We start from the raw sequence: 17,477 nt of genomic DNA, 5'->3' as shown, positions 1-17,477 counted from the left end.
TATTTAAATTGTATAGGGGTTTGTTTGTCTGACATATATATCCTCTTTCAGATGGCTGTATTTTCAGTCTTTGTGCTGTCAGTGTGTGGAACAGACAACACACTGACCCTATAGTAATCTAATGGCATGTCTAATAAATTTAATATTGCTACAGTTAAATTAAGACAGGATCAGAACCACCATTAGGACATGAATACAGCACTAGAGTCACCATCAGTACATGAATACATCACCATAACCACCATCGATACTTGAATACAGCACCAGAACCACCATCAGTACATGAATATAACTTCAAAACTGCCATAAATCCATGACTACAGCACGAGAACCGCTATCAGTACAGGAAGATGGCACCAGGACTACCAACATTGCATAAATACAGCACCAAAACCACCACTTGTACATGAATACATCACCAGGATCATTGTGAGTACATCACCAGAACCACCATCAGTACATCAATACAGCACCATAATTGTTGGGTGTTGTTATTGTTACCAGCAGCCATCATCAGATTGAAAACCCTACAGGAACCACAGTACTGATTAGCCACAAACAGTAGCACTAAAATCCCCACCAATAGCTCGAAATACCTCTCACAAGTGTGCAGCTCAGAGAGAGGAGCACACTCAAAGGGAAGTATGGATGCAGTAGAATGTCAAATGCTCCTTTCTCCTGAGCTACACACTTCTATGACTTTATACCGCATCCATACTCCGATGTTTGTACACTCCTATCTCCTGAGTTGCACACTTCTACAATGTCTTTTGAGAGGTTGTGGATGTCTTAGGACCTGGACCCTCACTGATCTACACAGAATTAAAGAGTTAATTTATATTGCCCGAATGGAATATTGGCCTATCTAAACAGGCTGCCAATCACTTGATGCACAAGCAAAATGTTTGTTCGTCTGATGAAATGATTTTTAAATATTGTTCTAAATATCTGTGTAAACATGAGCTGCCGAGAACAATGCTACTCTATGCCAACAAAACAATCATGTTAACGATCGATATGTACACATGAAAGTGCAGTCGGACTGTCTAAACAGGCAATAAAATAACTGCTGATTGAGTTCATATAGCAGATTGTTAGTCGTTTAAAGTAGTTTAAAGGCTGTGATTGGTCAGTGTAAATGCAGCCTTATATTAGATCTAGGTACCTTACAGTTGGCATCTTCTCTGTTTGTAGTTGTTGTTATCCCTTTCTTCTTCCTCTGGTCTCCATGCAATGATCACTTTTCAAAGCTACAGCTCATCTCTGCAGATTTCCCTTTTCTCTGTTTTTCTGCAGCACATCCCAATGCATTGTCGTTAAAAATAAGTGTCATTTTAATGCCACTTGAATAAAAAATAACAGCCCATGCTGTGCCCTGAATAAGCCTTACGCTCTGCACAAAAAATACTCCCACACTGTCCCTCTTATGGTACATTGCCTCGACACAGCCCTCTCCTATAAAATATTTTCTACAGTCCCCCCTTATATATTATAACTGTGACACTGTCTGCCCTTGTGAATTATTACCACCTCACCGTCCTCCTTATGAATTACACCCCTCACAATTCCCTCCTTATGTACTATGACTGCACACTGTCTGCCCTTGTAAGCTACAGCTGCCACACCGCCCCCTTACGAACTATAACTACCACACTTTCCCCCCTTATGAATTATACCCATCACACCTTCCTCACTTATGAACTATGGCCTCCACTAAGTCAACCCACAATGCCTCCTTTTTATATCGAGCCCCCTCTCCATACTAAGCCCTCTTTTCACACTGCCCCCTCTCCATACTGAGCTCACTGTTCACACTATCTCCCACATGTTGCCCCCTCTTCATACTAAGTGCCCTCTTCACACTGTCTCCCTGACCCTGACCCCTCTCGATACTGAGTAGCCTCTTCACACTGTCTACCGCATGCTGCCCCCTCTCCATACTGAGCCCAATTTTCACATTGCCCCCTCTCCATAATGAGCCCACTTCACACTGTCCCCCCATGCTGCCCTCTTTCCATACTGAGCCCCCTCTTTGCACTCCCCCCCACCACACTGCCTCTTCTCTATACTGAGCACCCTCTTCACATTATCTTCCCCACATGCTACTTCCTCTCCATTCTGTGCCTTCACTCTTATTAATGACCCCTTTCTAAAATAAAAACCCTTGTGTCATCGGCTCTGCAGAGCATTTACCTTTTACCAGCTGCCGCTCGAACATCTTCCCTCATCTGCGGCACTGTAGTGACGTCTGCAGCATGGGAAGCTGACCTTATTGACCTGCAGTGACATTAGCCTCTTCACACTGTCTACCCACGCTGCCCCCTCTTCACACTGTCCCCTCTCCATACTGAGCCCTCTTCAGACTGTCCCCCTATGCTGCCCCCTTTCCATTCTGAGCCCCCTTTTTACACTGCCTCCTCTCTATACTGAGTACTCTCTTCACATTATCTTCCCCACATACTGCTCCCTCGCCATACTGTGTCTTCTCTCTCATTAATTACCCCTTTCTATAGTAAAAATCCTTGTATCATCGACTCTACAGAGCATTTACCTTTTACCGGCTGCCGTTCCAACATCTTTCCTCTTCTGCGGCACTGTAGTGATGTCTGCATCATGGGGAGGTAACCTCATTGAGCTGCAGTGACATTGGCAGCATGATGACGCCGCTGCTTGTTGGGGTGGGGAGCTGACTGGCGCTCTTCTGACCTCAGAAATGCCAGCGCACTCACATCTTCATTTGTATTTGCATCTTTAAGCAGGGAATCTACACCATCTCTCACCTTGCAAAGATGCTGTTTTTTTTTATTTCATATAGCGGAGCGGAGGTGGTATAGCTTAAAAAAAAAATTTAAGCTGGCGCCGCTCCCGTAACCTTCCACCTTAGACACCAGCCCTCATGTGCCTAGTGGCGATTATAACCCTGGGTTTTTGCTCCTCAGTGTGAGGGAAACATAAAATAGGGGCAGAGACCCTGATTCCAGCAATATATGATTTGTCACTTACTGGGCTCCTTGCTGTAGTTTTGACAATATCACAATTTAATCTGTTAGTCCTCTCAATGGAGAGCTCTGTATAAGTCCTCTGATGAGCTCTGGAATTAGGGTCTCTGGCCCTACATTATGCTTCTCTTATATGGGACAGCATAAACCTAGTGAAAGATTATCTTTGAAGAGGTTTCTCACACAAGACTTTTATCACTTATACACAAAATAAATGTTAAATATCTGATTGCTGAGGTCCCTAGTAGAATAAGAGTATTGAATTTCTGTGTCCTCTTATTGCACCAATGCAGTGAGGAAACATTGAAATGGAGTGGTGGCCAAGCATGTGCCTGGATGCTCTATTCAAAGTCTATGGGGCTGACAAAAATAGCAAAAAGATCACAGTGCTGTTAGGGGTCTCAGTGATGAGTCCTTCAGTGTTCTCTCAATTTCCTTTTGGGACGCTGTATAAAATTCTTCCACAATTTTTAGATGCAGTTGTTTACAGGTGAACCTCTGACTGTCTTTGCTTCTGAGAGACTCTGCCTTTCTACCATGCTCTTTTTATACAGTAATGTGACTTAGTTAAACATTTACCCTCCAGCTGTTTTTTAGTAGTACCACTTAATTAGTTTTCCAGTGTTTTGTTAAGCATGACCCCACTTTTTGAGATGTGTTGCTGCCATGTATTTCTAAATGATTTAATTTTTTCATTTGAAAAGGAAAAATGTCTAACTTTCACCTTCTGATCTGTGTTCTATGTTCTGCTGTGAATTAAATATGGATGTAAGAGATTTCCAAAACATTGCATTCTTGTTTTCTTTACATTTTATGTAAGTCCTAACCTTTTTGTAACTGAAGTTGAGTTATTTTGTTTTTCTTCTAGTCTATACCCACATCTCTTCTCAAGAGCCTATATCAGTTTTAGAAACCCAGAAGACATTGTTCTCTTCAGAGACAGATTTGATGGATTTATATTCATTGACAGCAAAGGTTAGAAATGTTCTAGCTCTCCTACAGTTAGAGATCCTTGTTTATACTGATATGCACTATATAATTAGATTTTTTCAGTATCAGTATACTATTCACTGGAAGATATAAGTTAAAGCACAAGAGACATGACAAAATATTTCTGTTCAGAACATGCACATTTCAGCATATTACTTCCCTGTTGTTTCAGTTCTTCCTGGTTTAACCCGAGTCCATCACTTGTGATCCATATGTTCAGTTCTCATTAAGTGGTGTTGTATTAGGGGACATTCACTCGTACATATTTTTTCTTTGTGGACCACAGCAAATCCGATGCAAAATATGAATGCGTGAAAGGCAGATTTTGTATTCACTTCCTGAGTTCACTATTTTTTCACTGAAACTGTTACAGGAAAAAAATATAAACTCTTTCTAATACAAATTGCAAATACTTGATTTCATTTGTTTTCTTTTTACCCGTTGAAGTGAATAAAAGAAATCACCACAAAACACAAGGATAAGGGAAAATTACCTATCCTTCCTGATGAAAAGAATTTTAGGCTATCCTGTAAAGGGACATCTAATCCTTGACATGTATTTTTAAAGGGTCATAAAAGGCTGGAATAACTCCGTCCTTGCTCTGACAACTGTAAGTAGAGCTAAGGATGCATCTGAGAGCAGCTGAGCTACTGTATGCTATTTTCATAACTCCCATGTATTTCTATGGGAGTTATAGAAACAGTGCAAGTTATCTTGGCTGATTCTGTAGCTCCACATGGACAAAGTAAGGACTGAGTTATTTCCATCTCAACCATGAAAGGCTGATATGGGAAAAACCCTTTAACATGTTACAGACCGGTAACTTCTGGGGTTGATATATGAGCCCGTTATTAACTCCACCCATTGCAGGCTAAACTGTAGACTGCATTGTGCTTTACCATGCTAATAACACCAATAATACGTTTCCCCAGGCCAGGAGTATCCAGCGGTTGTTGAATTTGCACCCTTTCAGAAAATCTCCAAAAAGAAACTAAAGAAAAAAGACACAAAAGCTGGAAGCATAGCAGATGGTAAGTATTTTCCCTTTAAGATATACAGGTTTCTCATATACCTTTACAACTTTAATAATAGAATACCTATTGTATAGATGTACAGGTGTTTAATATAGTTTTCATTCCTTAAAGGGAATATGTCAGCAGGTATTTTCTATGTATTCTGAGAGCAGCATTATCTAGGGGCTAAGAGCCTGATTACAGGGATGTGTCACTTTCTAGGCTGTGTGTTGCCGTTTCATTAAAATCAGGGTTTTATCAGCAAGAGATTTTTACTGCAGGATTAGGTGTCTCCCAGTCAACTGCTCTCTGTAACTCTGCCCCCACCACTGATTAGCAGCTTCTCCCAATGTATAATGTATACAGAAAGCTGCCAATCAGTGGTGAGCGCAGGGTTGTACAGAGCTCAGCATTCTGAGCACTGCTGCATTTGCAGCAAAGAAAAGAGTGATTGTATCACAAATGATCAACAATAATTTAAAACAAAACACAATGGGAGGGAAAAATAGAACAATCTAAAGCTTGCTGTGTCACTGGTATTGGTACCCTTTACATTAATTTAGTATGGAAACACATTTTGACTCGCCTGTGTTAATCACAAAAGAGATTCACCTGTGATTAGTTGTCAATGCCCATGTAACATGAATTAGCCAATGAATGATGACTTAAGTGTTTTAAAAAGCCACATGGTAGGCCATTTTCCTTTGTCACATTGGTGAAGACAAAGGAGCTATCTGAGGACATCAGAACTGCTATTATTAGCAAACAAAAGACTTCCAAAGGGCCATCACCAAAGACCTTGGTATCCCAGTTTCAACAGTGCTCAATGTTATTAAGATATTAAGAAGTTTGCCCAGCATGGAACCTCAAGAACCTCCCTGGATGTGGGGGAAAGAGGAAAATTGACAAGAGATGTTTTGAAGTTTGGTGCGATTGGTGGACAAAACACCATGTCAAACATCCAAAAACCTGAAGGCCAACCTGGAACAGTCTGGAGTCATGGTTTCAACAAGTACCATACGCCGCACACTAAACTAAGCAGAGCTTTATGGGTGAAGTCCAAGGAAGAAACGATTGCTGAAGAAAAGACATAAAAAGGAGCGACTGATCTTTGCCAAAGAGTACCTTGACTAACCACAATCCTTCTGGGAAAATGTTTTGTGGACAGATGAAACAAAAATAGATCTTTTGGCAATTCAAAGCAACAGTTTATTTACAGAAGGCACAATGAAGCTTATAAGGAAAAGAACACCTTACCAATAGTTAATCATGGTGGAGGATCCATAATGCTGGGGGGTTGTTTTGCTGCGTCTGGTACTGGAGGCCTTAACTGTATCACAGGAATCATGAAATCAGATAATTATCAAGAGATTTTAGAGCGAAATGTCCTACCCAGTGTAAAAAAAACTTGGTTTGAGTTGAAGATCATGGGTCCTCCAGCCAGACAATGAACCAAAGCATGCATCCAAAAGTACACAGGAATGGTTGAAAAAGAAAAAATGGACTGTTTTAAAATGGCCAGCAATGAGTCCTAACCTCAATCCCATTAAAACTTTTTGGGGCAAGTTGAAATCTGCAATTGGGAAAAAGAATTCTGCAAACATTCAAGAACTTGAACAAACTGCAAAGGAAGAGTGGGAGAAAATTCCAGCTGAGAAGTGCAAGAATCTTATAAATGGCTACAAGAAACATTTGGAGGCTGTCATAAGTGCCAAAAGGTTGTCAGCCAAGTATTAATCAGGGGTGCATTTATTGCTGCACATGCTATTTATTCAGTTTTTTCTTTGAAATTGCAACAAGGAAGTTGAAAAACAATGTTTTATTGTTTTAGTTTGGACTACTAATTAAAAAATCCTAAGGATATAACTTTGGTACATTTCCATTTATTTCAGAAGATATGGTACAGTCTATGAAAAAAATTAAGGGGTGTCAATAATAGTGAGCAGCACTGTAAGGGTATGTGCTCATGTTCAGGATTTGATTGCAGAAATTTCTACAAGGTTTTTGCATCTCTTGGCAGGAAAAACGCGTGTTTTGCTGCGATTTTGATCCGTTTTTTGATGCGTTTTTGTACAGCAATGAATGCTTTTTGTTTTTGGAGCTAAATAAAGATGTTTGAAAAAAGAAACGTGGGACATCACTTTAACCCTTGGATTACCTTTGGACTTGGGGTGAGTATATTTATTTAAAATACAGTGTTTTACTCTCAGTGTTTGTGTTTATTTAACGCTTTACTTACAACTTACAGGTTTAGTAATGAGGGTGTCTGATTCACACCTCTTCATCACAAAACAAAGGGCTAGGTGTCAGCGACACCTAACCCCTTTAACACTAATTTCATTAGCCCTAATTCCCATTCATGTCATTTATGGGGCAGCTGAGAGCTGCTATTTTTAGCCTAGGAAAGGTTCCCTGGCTATTATTAACAGCTCACAGCTGTTTGGTTAGCCGCTATGTCAGCAACTAGCAGCGCTTTGGATGCAGCATATTTTCGCTGCTTCCAAAACGCTGTGTTCTAATGTCGCACTTGTTTTGTCAGTACATGCGGATCCACCACATGTAATGACATTTCAATCGGTCAAAATCTGCAGCATACACTAGCGTCTGCTCTACAGAAATTTACATGCTGCGGGTGAGTTTGGGTACGTGCCCATGATCAGGAAATGCTGCAGGTTTGATGCTGCGTGTTTATGCAGCGTCAAACCTGCAGCGGCCAGATGTTACAGCATAGCGGATGGGATTTCTAGAAATCCCATGTCTACTATGCATGCATCTGAGGCTGCGGATCACCCACGGACACTGACATGCGGCACGTCTTTCAGGACCGCAGCATGTCAAACTCTCTTGTGGAGATGTCACGTGATGCCTGTGATCGGCCACTGATAGTGCCACTCACAGGCATTATCAGCAACGTAAAGTAATTACAAAAAGTCTTAGGGGCCCCGGGGGGATACATTGGGGGGGGGGGGGGGTATTATAAAGTACTGTACAACGGTTTTAATCACTTATTTAATAATAAAAAAAACACTGTATACTCACCTAACGCCTAATCCTCTAAGCCCTCATCTCCTGTAAGAAACCAAAAATAAAAACAACCACATCCCTCACCTGTCTGCCATAATGTCATAAACCACAGTGTCCCACGAAGATCTGGGTCACTTCTACAGCAGCCGCATCAGCAATCACTGATGTGACTGTTGTAGAGAACAGCACTGTATACACTGACAGGAGTGTAATCACTCCTGTCAGTGTATGGCGCTGTGTTGCAGGAGTGAGGTCACTTGAGTTCATCAGCTGAAGATCAGCTGACAGCTCCGGTGACCTAATTTACTGCATCAGTGTTGCGTGGGAAAATTCTCACGCAGCACCCATGCCGTAAGTGAGGGCACCAGAGCTCTCAGCTGATGAACTCTGGTGAATTCAGTCCCAGCAGCGCAGTGCTATACACTGCCGGGAGCAATCGCGCTCCTGTCAGTGTATTGCCGGGTGATCGAATCGCCGTGGGACATTGGGGTGACGGCTGACAGGTGAATATAAGGTGTTTTTTTATTTTATCATGAATTTATTTTTACTTTCTTTTTTTTTTTTACACTGCGCACAGACGCAGGCTGAGAAGACTATTTCTCCCCTTAGCCACGCCTGATTCCGCTATTGTCAGCAGGAGCGGCCGTAGGATGATGGGAGGAGTAGACTCCCGTGGTCCATTCTTTGTGCGTTTTTGCCGCGTTTTAGACTCATTGACTTGAATTGAGTCAGTCAAATACGCAGCAAACATCCGCAGCAAATCCCCAAATATTTTTATACCTGCGTTTTTGCTGCGGATTTGACTGACTCAATTCAAGTCTATGGGTGAAAAATGCTGCAGAAACGCATAAAGAATTGACATGCTGCAGGTTTAAACACAATGACAATCCTGACAAGAAAATTCCTGATCATGTGCACAGCCCTTCAGGATTGTCATTGCATTAGCTGGCACACGTATTACCTGGCGTTTTTGGCCCATTTCCGCGCTGAAAAAATGCAGCGAAAACGCACCAAAAACGCATTGTGTGCACGTAGCCTAAGTGATAACATTGCTGGATTCAGGGTCTCTGCCTCTACATCATGTTGTTTTCAGATTACAATGCAAAACTGCTGGTAGATTCCCTGTAAGATCATTAAGATCTATGCAAGTTGTCAGTGAAAGCAAACATTTACAAAATATTACAAAAAAGACCATTAACAACAATTTGACATGTCCTATAATGTTATTAATCTGCAGATATAGGGTTAATCTGAAGGTTAATAGCGTTGTGAAAGTGCCCGGCCGCTGTATTGAAAGTGCGAGAAGCGGGAGAAAATGAAGTTTATTGACTGACAGTACTGATGCACTGTAGAGCCGGCTGTCAGTCAGAGCCGAGGCGTGCTTACTGCTGCCGCTTTTAGTGCTGTGAGTAGTGACTGTATTTCCTCCCGGCACGCCTGCATGACTGAAAGCCGACGGCTGCCGCGAGAAATAAAGTTAATTTTCTGGATGTAATGACAATATATATATATATATATATATATATATATATATATATATATATATATATTATGGGATTTATCTCCATTCCTGTATATATAAAATGCTAAATAAAGTAAAGGACTTTTGTAATTACCAACTCATTAAATTGCTAAGAAACTAGAAATGTTCCTTCCAGGGCACTGGCAACTAAGCAAGCATTTTTTTTATTGTACAGATGTGGAATATAAGAAATTTTTGGAGAACTACTGTGCAGAAGAGGAAAAGATTTGTGCAAATCCAGAAACACTATTGGGAGAAATTGAAGCAAAAACAAAGGAGCTCATTGGTGTGTATAGCTCCATTTGTTGCTTTATGTCTATCTTATTCTGTAATCATATTTAGTTCTATTTCCATTGATAAAGAATACTTTGTGTAATATTATGACAATTTTGACTTTCAGCGAGAAGAACAACTCCACTTCTTGACTTCATCAAAAATCGGAAGTTAGAGAAACAGGTATGTTAAATCACAATGCCAGAGCAGGTGTCATGTAACAGATTCTTGTATCACTTCATTTTGGAGGTTTTATGTAACCTTGCTGTAGAGAATACGAGAAGAAAAAAGGGAAGAGAGGAGGAGAAGGGAGTTGGAAAAAAAGCGATTGAGAGAGGAAGAAAAAAGAAAAAGGCGAGAAGAAGAAAGGCGTAAACGGAAAGAAGCAGACAAGCAAAAGAAATTGTGTGAAAAAGAAATACGTATAAAGGTAGCAATTCACATGAATAATATGTAGTAAAATAGAACATAGAGTTTTAGGCCCCAATTCAACAAACAGTATTTGCCAGAATTTAAGAGTAAAACTGATTTTTCTACAAAAATGTGACTTTTGGAATATTTATGCAAGTACTGGCCAGATCCGACTCCTCATTTCTGGGGATCAAAAGTAATGGGACAAATTAACTTTAGCATAAATAAAATGTTCATTTTAATACTTTGTAGAGAATCCTTTGCAGGCAATGACTGCCTGAAGTCTGGAAGCCATGGATGTCACCAAACACTGGGTTTCCCCATTTGTGATGCTTTTGCCAGGCCTTTACTGTAGCTGACTTGAGTTGTTGCTTGTTTGTGGGTCTTTCTGCCTTAAACAGGTATTTTTATCTCCAAAATCATATCTCAATATGTAGTAGGTATAATAATAACAATATTAGCAATTGCCTCCAATTTGAAATGTAGTATAGTTCTTCTGATTCGCTATGTCGCTTACCCCATGTGCAAGGCATTGCAGTAGCTTAGGTATCCATGGTTACGACCACTCATACAGTTAGTTAGTTAGTTAGTTGTTAGTGGTCAAAGGGTTTGAGATCTGGTGATTGACTCTGCCATTGCAGAATATTCCACTTCTTTGCCTTAAACAACTCCTGGGTTGCTTTTGCAGTATGTTTTGGGCCATTGTCCATTTGTACTGTGAAGCGCCGTCCTATCAACCTTTCTGCATTGGTTGAATCATTCTGCTACAGGTTGATCTTAGTTTCATCTTTACAAAGAATGCTTTTCCAGAACTGGGCTGGCTTCTTTAGATGTTTCTTGGCAAAGTGTAATCTGGCCTTTCTATTATTAAAGCTGATTAATGGTTTGCACCTTGAGGTGAACCCTCTGTATTTGCTCTTATGAAGTCTTCTCTTTATGGTAGACTTAGATACTGAATCACCTATTTCCTGGAGAGTGTTCTTCACTTGGGTGATGTTGTGAAGGGGTTTTTCTTTTCCGTGGAAAGGATTCTGTGATCATCAACCACTGTTGTCTTCCGTGGACATCCAGGCCTTTTTTATGTTCCCAAGTTCACTATTGCTCTCTTTTTTTTCATAATGTACCAAACTGTTGTTTTGGCCACTACTAATATTTCTTTTATTTCTCTGATGGATTTCTTCTTTTTTTCAGCCTAATGATGGTCTTTTTCTCTTCCATAGAGAACTTCTTTGACCACATGTTGTGGGTTCACAGCAACAGCTTTCAAATGCCAAGGCCACACCTGGCATCAGCTCCAGACCTTTTACCTGCTTAATTGATAATGTCTTAACAAGGGAATAGCCCATGCAGCCCATTAAAGAGCTTTTGAGATAAATGTCCAATTTTGGTCCCTTTAAAAAGAGGCAGCTACATATGAAAGAGCTGTAATTCCTAAACCCTTACTCCAATTAGGATGTGAATGCCATCAAATTAAAGTTGAGAGTCTGCACTTTAACCATAGAGTGATTATATAACTGTATCTTGAATATGTTTTAGTAAAAATCTAAAATGACAAAACTTGTGTCACTGTCCAAATATTTTTGGACTAAGGCTGTGTGCCCACTATGTGTTTTTTAAGTGTTTCCGCAGCGGCAATTCCGCAGCGGCTTGGTAGAAGGTCTGCAATGTTCCCCAATGATAATCCGCATGTGATGTGCACATGCTGCGGAAATTTCCGCTGCGGATTATCATTGCGGAAAAATCCGCTGCACTACCAATTATTTTGTGTAATCGCGGCGTTTTCGCCGCCATTGACTTCCTGAATCGCTTAATATCCGCATGACTACATGCGCACATGTGGATATTAAGCGATTCAATGTGCGGATGGTACTCGGGTCTGGAGAAGACCCGGGTGCCATAGTACCTGTTAAAAAAAGAATTAAGATAAAAAATATACATTATACTCACCTTCTGATGGCCCCTAGTCTCAATAGCACTGCGTCCTGGCTCCCCGGCAGCTCGCGATGGTCTAAAAGGACCTGCCAAGACTTAATTTAGTCATGTGATGGGTCACGCGACCGCTGACGTCGACGGTCCTGTGACCTGTCACATGACTAAATGACGTCGCCGCAGGTCCTTTTACACAACCGCGAGACATCGGGAAGACCGAACGCATTGGAGAAGGAGACCGGGGCCCATCGGAAGGTGAGTATATGTTTTTTTTTTTTTACCATTTTTATTCTTTTTATGAACTAACTTGGTCACAGTATATAAAATCCATCATGCCGGTTGCATGGATTTATATAGTGTGACCAAGTTGTCAAGCACTTTCCAAGTGATGCTAAAATCGCTTGGAAAGCGCTTGTCAACCCGCATGCGGAAATGCATATGAAGAACGCTTCACATCCGCATGTCCCTGGCAGGAAAAACGCATGTACAATCCGCATGTACAATCCGCATGCGTTTTTTCTGCCAGGGAGATGCAGAAACGCTCAGGAAAAATCCGGAGTGTTTCTGCATCGTGAGCACTTAGCCTAATTGTATTGAAGTTTTTATGTTAGAGCTATTTGGGACTGTAAATCCATTAATTATTATGCGACTAAATCAATACCTAAAGTGCTAAACAAATGTAAGGTGTATACAGTGTAAGTGTTCATATAATTACCAATCACTGTCCTCCTGTTATCCACTCCATTCCAGTCAACTTCTGCGCCACATGACTACAGTTCAGACTAGCCAGATCACACAGCATTTTATTTCTGGGCCAGAAATCACTTTCACAATGTAATCCTATGAAAGCCTTGGTGTACCAGTCTGCACATAAGATGCTGTGTCATCCGGCCAGTTTAAATTCTGGTCACGTGGTACAGAAGAGGACTAGAATGGCGCAGATAACTATGCACCATACTTGTTGTTAATCGACTAACAGATATAAATTTAGTTGGAAAATGCTTCTATTAGGAGTCAGTATATTTGAAATATATATATGTCTTTGCATAGTACTGTAGGCATTGATTCCGTCACATAATAATAAAAATACAGTCCAAAATGGCTCTAATATAAAAAGTTTCACACATATAAAGCATAAACACTAGAGCCAAAATTAAATCCTGTGATCATAGTTACCGTATTTTTCGGACAATAAGACGCACCTAGGTTTTAGAGGAGGAAAATAGAAAAAAAATTAAGCAAAACATGTGGTCATGATGCCCTGTTAAGGGGGAGGGGGTCTGCTGCTGTTATAGGGGAGGGGTAATGTCCCCCAATTCTGTTAATATCCCCCATCCTGGTATATATGGCCCCCTCCTTCATGTTATACGTGGCCCTCATCCCCATGCTGATATGCATGGCACCCCTCATCCCCATCTTGGTATGCATGGCCCCCCTTATCCCTCTTCCTGGTAAGTATTGCACCCTACATCCTTCATCCTAGTATGTGTGCCCCCCCCTTCATCCCCATCCTGGTATGTATGGCACCCTTTATCCCTCATCCTGGTATGTATGGCCCCCCTCATTCCTCTTCCTGGTATGTATGGCACCCTTCATCCCTCATCCTGGTATGTATGGCACCCCTCATCCCTCTTCCTGGTATGTATGGCACCCCTCATCCCTCTTCCTGGTATGTATGGGAGTGGATTGTAGTGAATATTCATGATCTCTAATAGTGGTCACACAGACCGCAGAGCGGCAGCAGGAGCCGCGCTGCGGGTATAGTGTGAGCACTATTAAGGAGAATGAATGGTCACTGCTCCCCACGCACACGGTCCTGGCGTGGGGAGCAGTGACTATTCCAGCATAGCATCTCAAAGTGTGAGGGAGCATGGCAGTTACGCCATGCGCGGCTCACACAGTGAGATCCTTGTCTGCAGGACGCAGAGCTGGAGGAGAGAGGAGGTGAGTATAATTGTTTATTTTTTTTGTGTGCAGCTTGATGGGGATAAGGGGGTGCCAAGCATACCAGGATGAGGGGTACCAAGCATACCAGGAAGAGGGATGAGGGGGGCCATATACATACCAGGATGAGGGATGAAGGGTGCCATACATACCAGAATGAGGGATGAGGGGGCCATACATACCAGGAGCCGCACTGCAGGTACAATGTGCGCACTATTAAGAAGATTAGTATTCACTGCAGTGAATATTCATTTTCTTTAGCAGCGGGCACAGTGTAGGATGCAGCAGCGGGCTACTGCCTCCTGTGCCCCGCTCCTCCGCCGCTGTCACTCCACCCCACCACCCACAGCCATAGTATATACATATATCGGAGTATAAGACGCACCCCACACTTTACTCCAAAATTTTGTAGGAAAAAAGTGCGTCTTATTGTCCGAAAAATAAGGTACATACTGTATAAAGTAAAGTTATATGTAGAATCATATTCTAAGTTTTTTTCACTATATGTTCACTTTAATATATCTCCACATTTAGCTCCTTAAGAAACCTGAAAAAGGAGATGAAATCATCAGTGAGAAACAAAAGGAGAAAGTAGTTGAAATTGACCATGAAGAATTAAAATGGGAAAAATCATCTGGGAACAACAAAGTGAGAGCATTTGAAAACTTTGTGAAGGAACTGAAAGAAAAGTAAGAATTATGATTTTGTTGTTTTTTCTACATAGAAATAAAACATTTATTATAGTTTTGCTATTTCATCCACATTTTACATTTTTACAGTGCATAATATAAAAAGGAGGTTAGAATGTGTCAGCACTTTCTACCATAATTTAAAGATATGTACAGTTGGTACGGAAAGTATTCAGACCACTTTAATTTTTTCACTCTTTGTTTCATTGCAGCCATTTGGTAAATTCTAAAAAGTTAATTTTTTTCTCATTAAAGGACAATCTGCACCCCATCTTGACTGAAAAAAACAGAAATGTAGAAATTTTTGCAAATTTATTAAAAAAGAAAAACTGAAATATCACATGGTCATAAGAATTCAGACCCTTTGCTCAGTATTGAGTAGAAGCACCCTTTTGAGCTAGTACAGCCATTAGTCTTCTTGGGAATGATGCAACAAGTTTTTCACACCTGGATTTGGAGATCCTCTGCCATTCTTCCTTGCAGATGCTCTCCAGTTCCGTCAGGTTGGATGGTGAACGGTGGTGGACAGCCATTTTCAGGTCTCTCCAGAGATGCTCAATTGGGTTTAGGTCAGGGCTCTGGCTGGGCCAGTCAAGAATGGTCACAGAGTTGTTCTGAAGCCACTCCTTTGTTATTTTAGCTGTGTGCTTAGTGTCATTGTCTTGTTGAAAGGTGAACCTTCGGCCAAGTCTGAGGTCCAGAGCACTCTGGAAGAGGTTTTCATCCATGATATCTCTGTACTTGGCCGCATTCATGTTTCCTTCAATTGCAACCAGTCGTCCTGTCCCTGCAGCTGAAAAACACCCCCATAGCATAATGCTGCCACCACCATGTTTCACTGTTGGGATTGTATGGGGCAGGTGATGAGCAGTGCCTGGTTTTCTCCACACATACCGCTTAGAATAATCACCAAAAAGTTCTATCGTTGTCTCATCAGACCAGAGAATCTTATTTCTCATAGTCTGGGAGTCCTTCATCTGTTTTTGAACAAACTCTATGCGGGCTTCCATATGTCTTGCACTGTGGAGAGGCTTCCGTCGGGCCACTCTGCCATAAGGGCCCGACTGGTGGAAGACTGCAGTGATAGCTGACTTTGTGGAACTTTCTTCCATCTCCCTACTGCATCTCTGGAGCTCAGCCACAGTGATCTTGGGGTTCTTCTTTACCTCTCTCACCAAGGCTCTTCTCCCACGATTGCTCAGTTTGGCTGGAAGGCAAGGTCTAGGAAGACTTCTGGTGGTCCCAAACTTTTTCCATTTAAGGATTATGGAGGCCACTGTGCTCTTAGGAACCTTGAGGAATGCATAAATTCTTTTGTAACCTTGGCCAGATCTGTGCCTTGCCACAATTCTGTCTCTGAGCTCCTTGGGCAGTTCCTTTGAGCTCATGATTCTCATTTAGTCTGACATGCACTGTGAGCTGTGAGATCTTATATAGATAGGTGTGTACCTTTCCAAATCAAGTCCTATCAGTTTAATTAAACACAGCTGGACTCCAATGAAGGAGTAGAACCATCTCAAGGAGAATCACAAGGAAATGGACAGCATGTGACTTAAATATGAGTGTCTGAGCGAAGAGTCTGAATACTTATAACCATGTGATATTTCAGTTTTTCTTTTTTAATAAATTTGCAAAAATGTCTACATTTCTGTTTTTTTCAGTCAAGATGGGGTGCAGAGTGTACTTTAATGAGAAAAAAAAATGAACTTTTTAGAATTTACCAAATGGCTGCAATGAAACAAAGCGTGAAAAATTTAAAGGGGTCTGAATACTTTCCGTACCCACTATACAGTGGTGGCCAAAAGTATTGGCACCCCTGCAATTCTGTCAGATAATACTCAGTTTCTTCCTGAAAATGATTGTAATCACAAATTCTTTGGTATTATTATCTTCATTTAATTTGTCTTCAATGAAAAAACACAAAAGAGAATGAAGCAAAAATCAAATCATTGATCATTTAACACAAAACTCCAAAAATGGGCCAGACAAAAGTATTGGCACCCTCAGCCTAATACTTGGTTGCACAACCTTTAGCCAAAATAACTGCAAACAACCGCTTCCGGTAACCATCAATGAGTTTCTTACAATGCTCTGCTGGAATTGTAGACCATTCTACTTTGGCAAACTGCTCCAGGTCCCTGATATTTGAAGGGTGCCTTCTCCAAACTGCCATTTTGAGATCTCTCCACAGGTGTTCTATGGGATTCAGGTCTGGAGTCATTGCTGGCCACCTTAGAAGTCTCCAGTGCTTTCTCTCAAACCATTTTATAGTGCTTTTGGAAGTGTGTTTTGGGTCATTGTCCTGCTGGAAGACCCATGACCTCTGAGGGAGACCCAGCTTTCTCACACTGGGCCCTACATTATGCTGCAAAATTTGTTGGTAGTCTTCAGACTTCATAATGCCATGCACACGGTCAAGCAGTCCAGTGCCAGAGGCAACAAAGCAACCCCAAAACATCAGGAAACCTCTGCCATGTTTGACTGTAGGGACCGTGTTCTTTTCTTTGAATGCTTTTTTTTTTCCTGTACACTCTATTTTGATGCTTTTTCCCAAAAAGCTCTAATTTTGTCTCATCTGACCAGAGAACATTCTTTCAAAACGTTTTAGGCTTTCTCAGGTACGTTTTGGCAAACTCCAGCCTGGCTTTTTTATGTCTCGGGGTAAGAAGTGGGGTCTTCCTGG

The 17,477-nt window shown here is 41.3% G+C and overlaps 1 protein-coding gene across 2 annotated transcripts in view; it reads left to right on the top strand.

Moving 5' to 3' along the window:
- The window catches only part of UPF3A (UPF3A regulator of nonsense mediated mRNA decay), a 51,354-nt gene that overhangs the window by 17,264 nt on the left and 16,613 nt on the right, over positions 1-17,477 (top strand). For both annotated transcript variants that reach the window (XM_073664840.1, XM_073664841.1), the window contains exons 3-8: positions 3,868-3,974; positions 4,922-5,020; positions 9,724-9,834; positions 9,949-10,004; positions 10,093-10,251; positions 14,640-14,794. In XM_073664840.1, the coding sequence (XP_073520941.1) occupies positions 3,868-3,974; positions 4,922-5,020; positions 9,724-9,834; positions 9,949-10,004; positions 10,093-10,251; positions 14,640-14,794 (687 nt within the window). The remainder of the gene's footprint in view (positions 1-3,867; positions 3,975-4,921; positions 5,021-9,723; positions 9,835-9,948; positions 10,005-10,092; positions 10,252-14,639; positions 14,795-17,477) is intronic.

The sequence above is a fragment of the Phyllobates terribilis genome, unplaced genomic scaffold, assembly GCF_046119375.1.
Source record: "Phyllobates terribilis strain yellow unplaced genomic scaffold, ASM4611937v1 Scaffold_2__4_contigs__length_985480577, whole genome shotgun sequence".
Classification (NCBI taxonomy): Eukaryota; Metazoa; Chordata; class Amphibia; order Anura; family Dendrobatidae; genus Phyllobates; species Phyllobates terribilis.
Note: the sequence above shows the minus strand (reverse complement) of the source record. Positions and strands in the feature narration are given on the sequence as shown.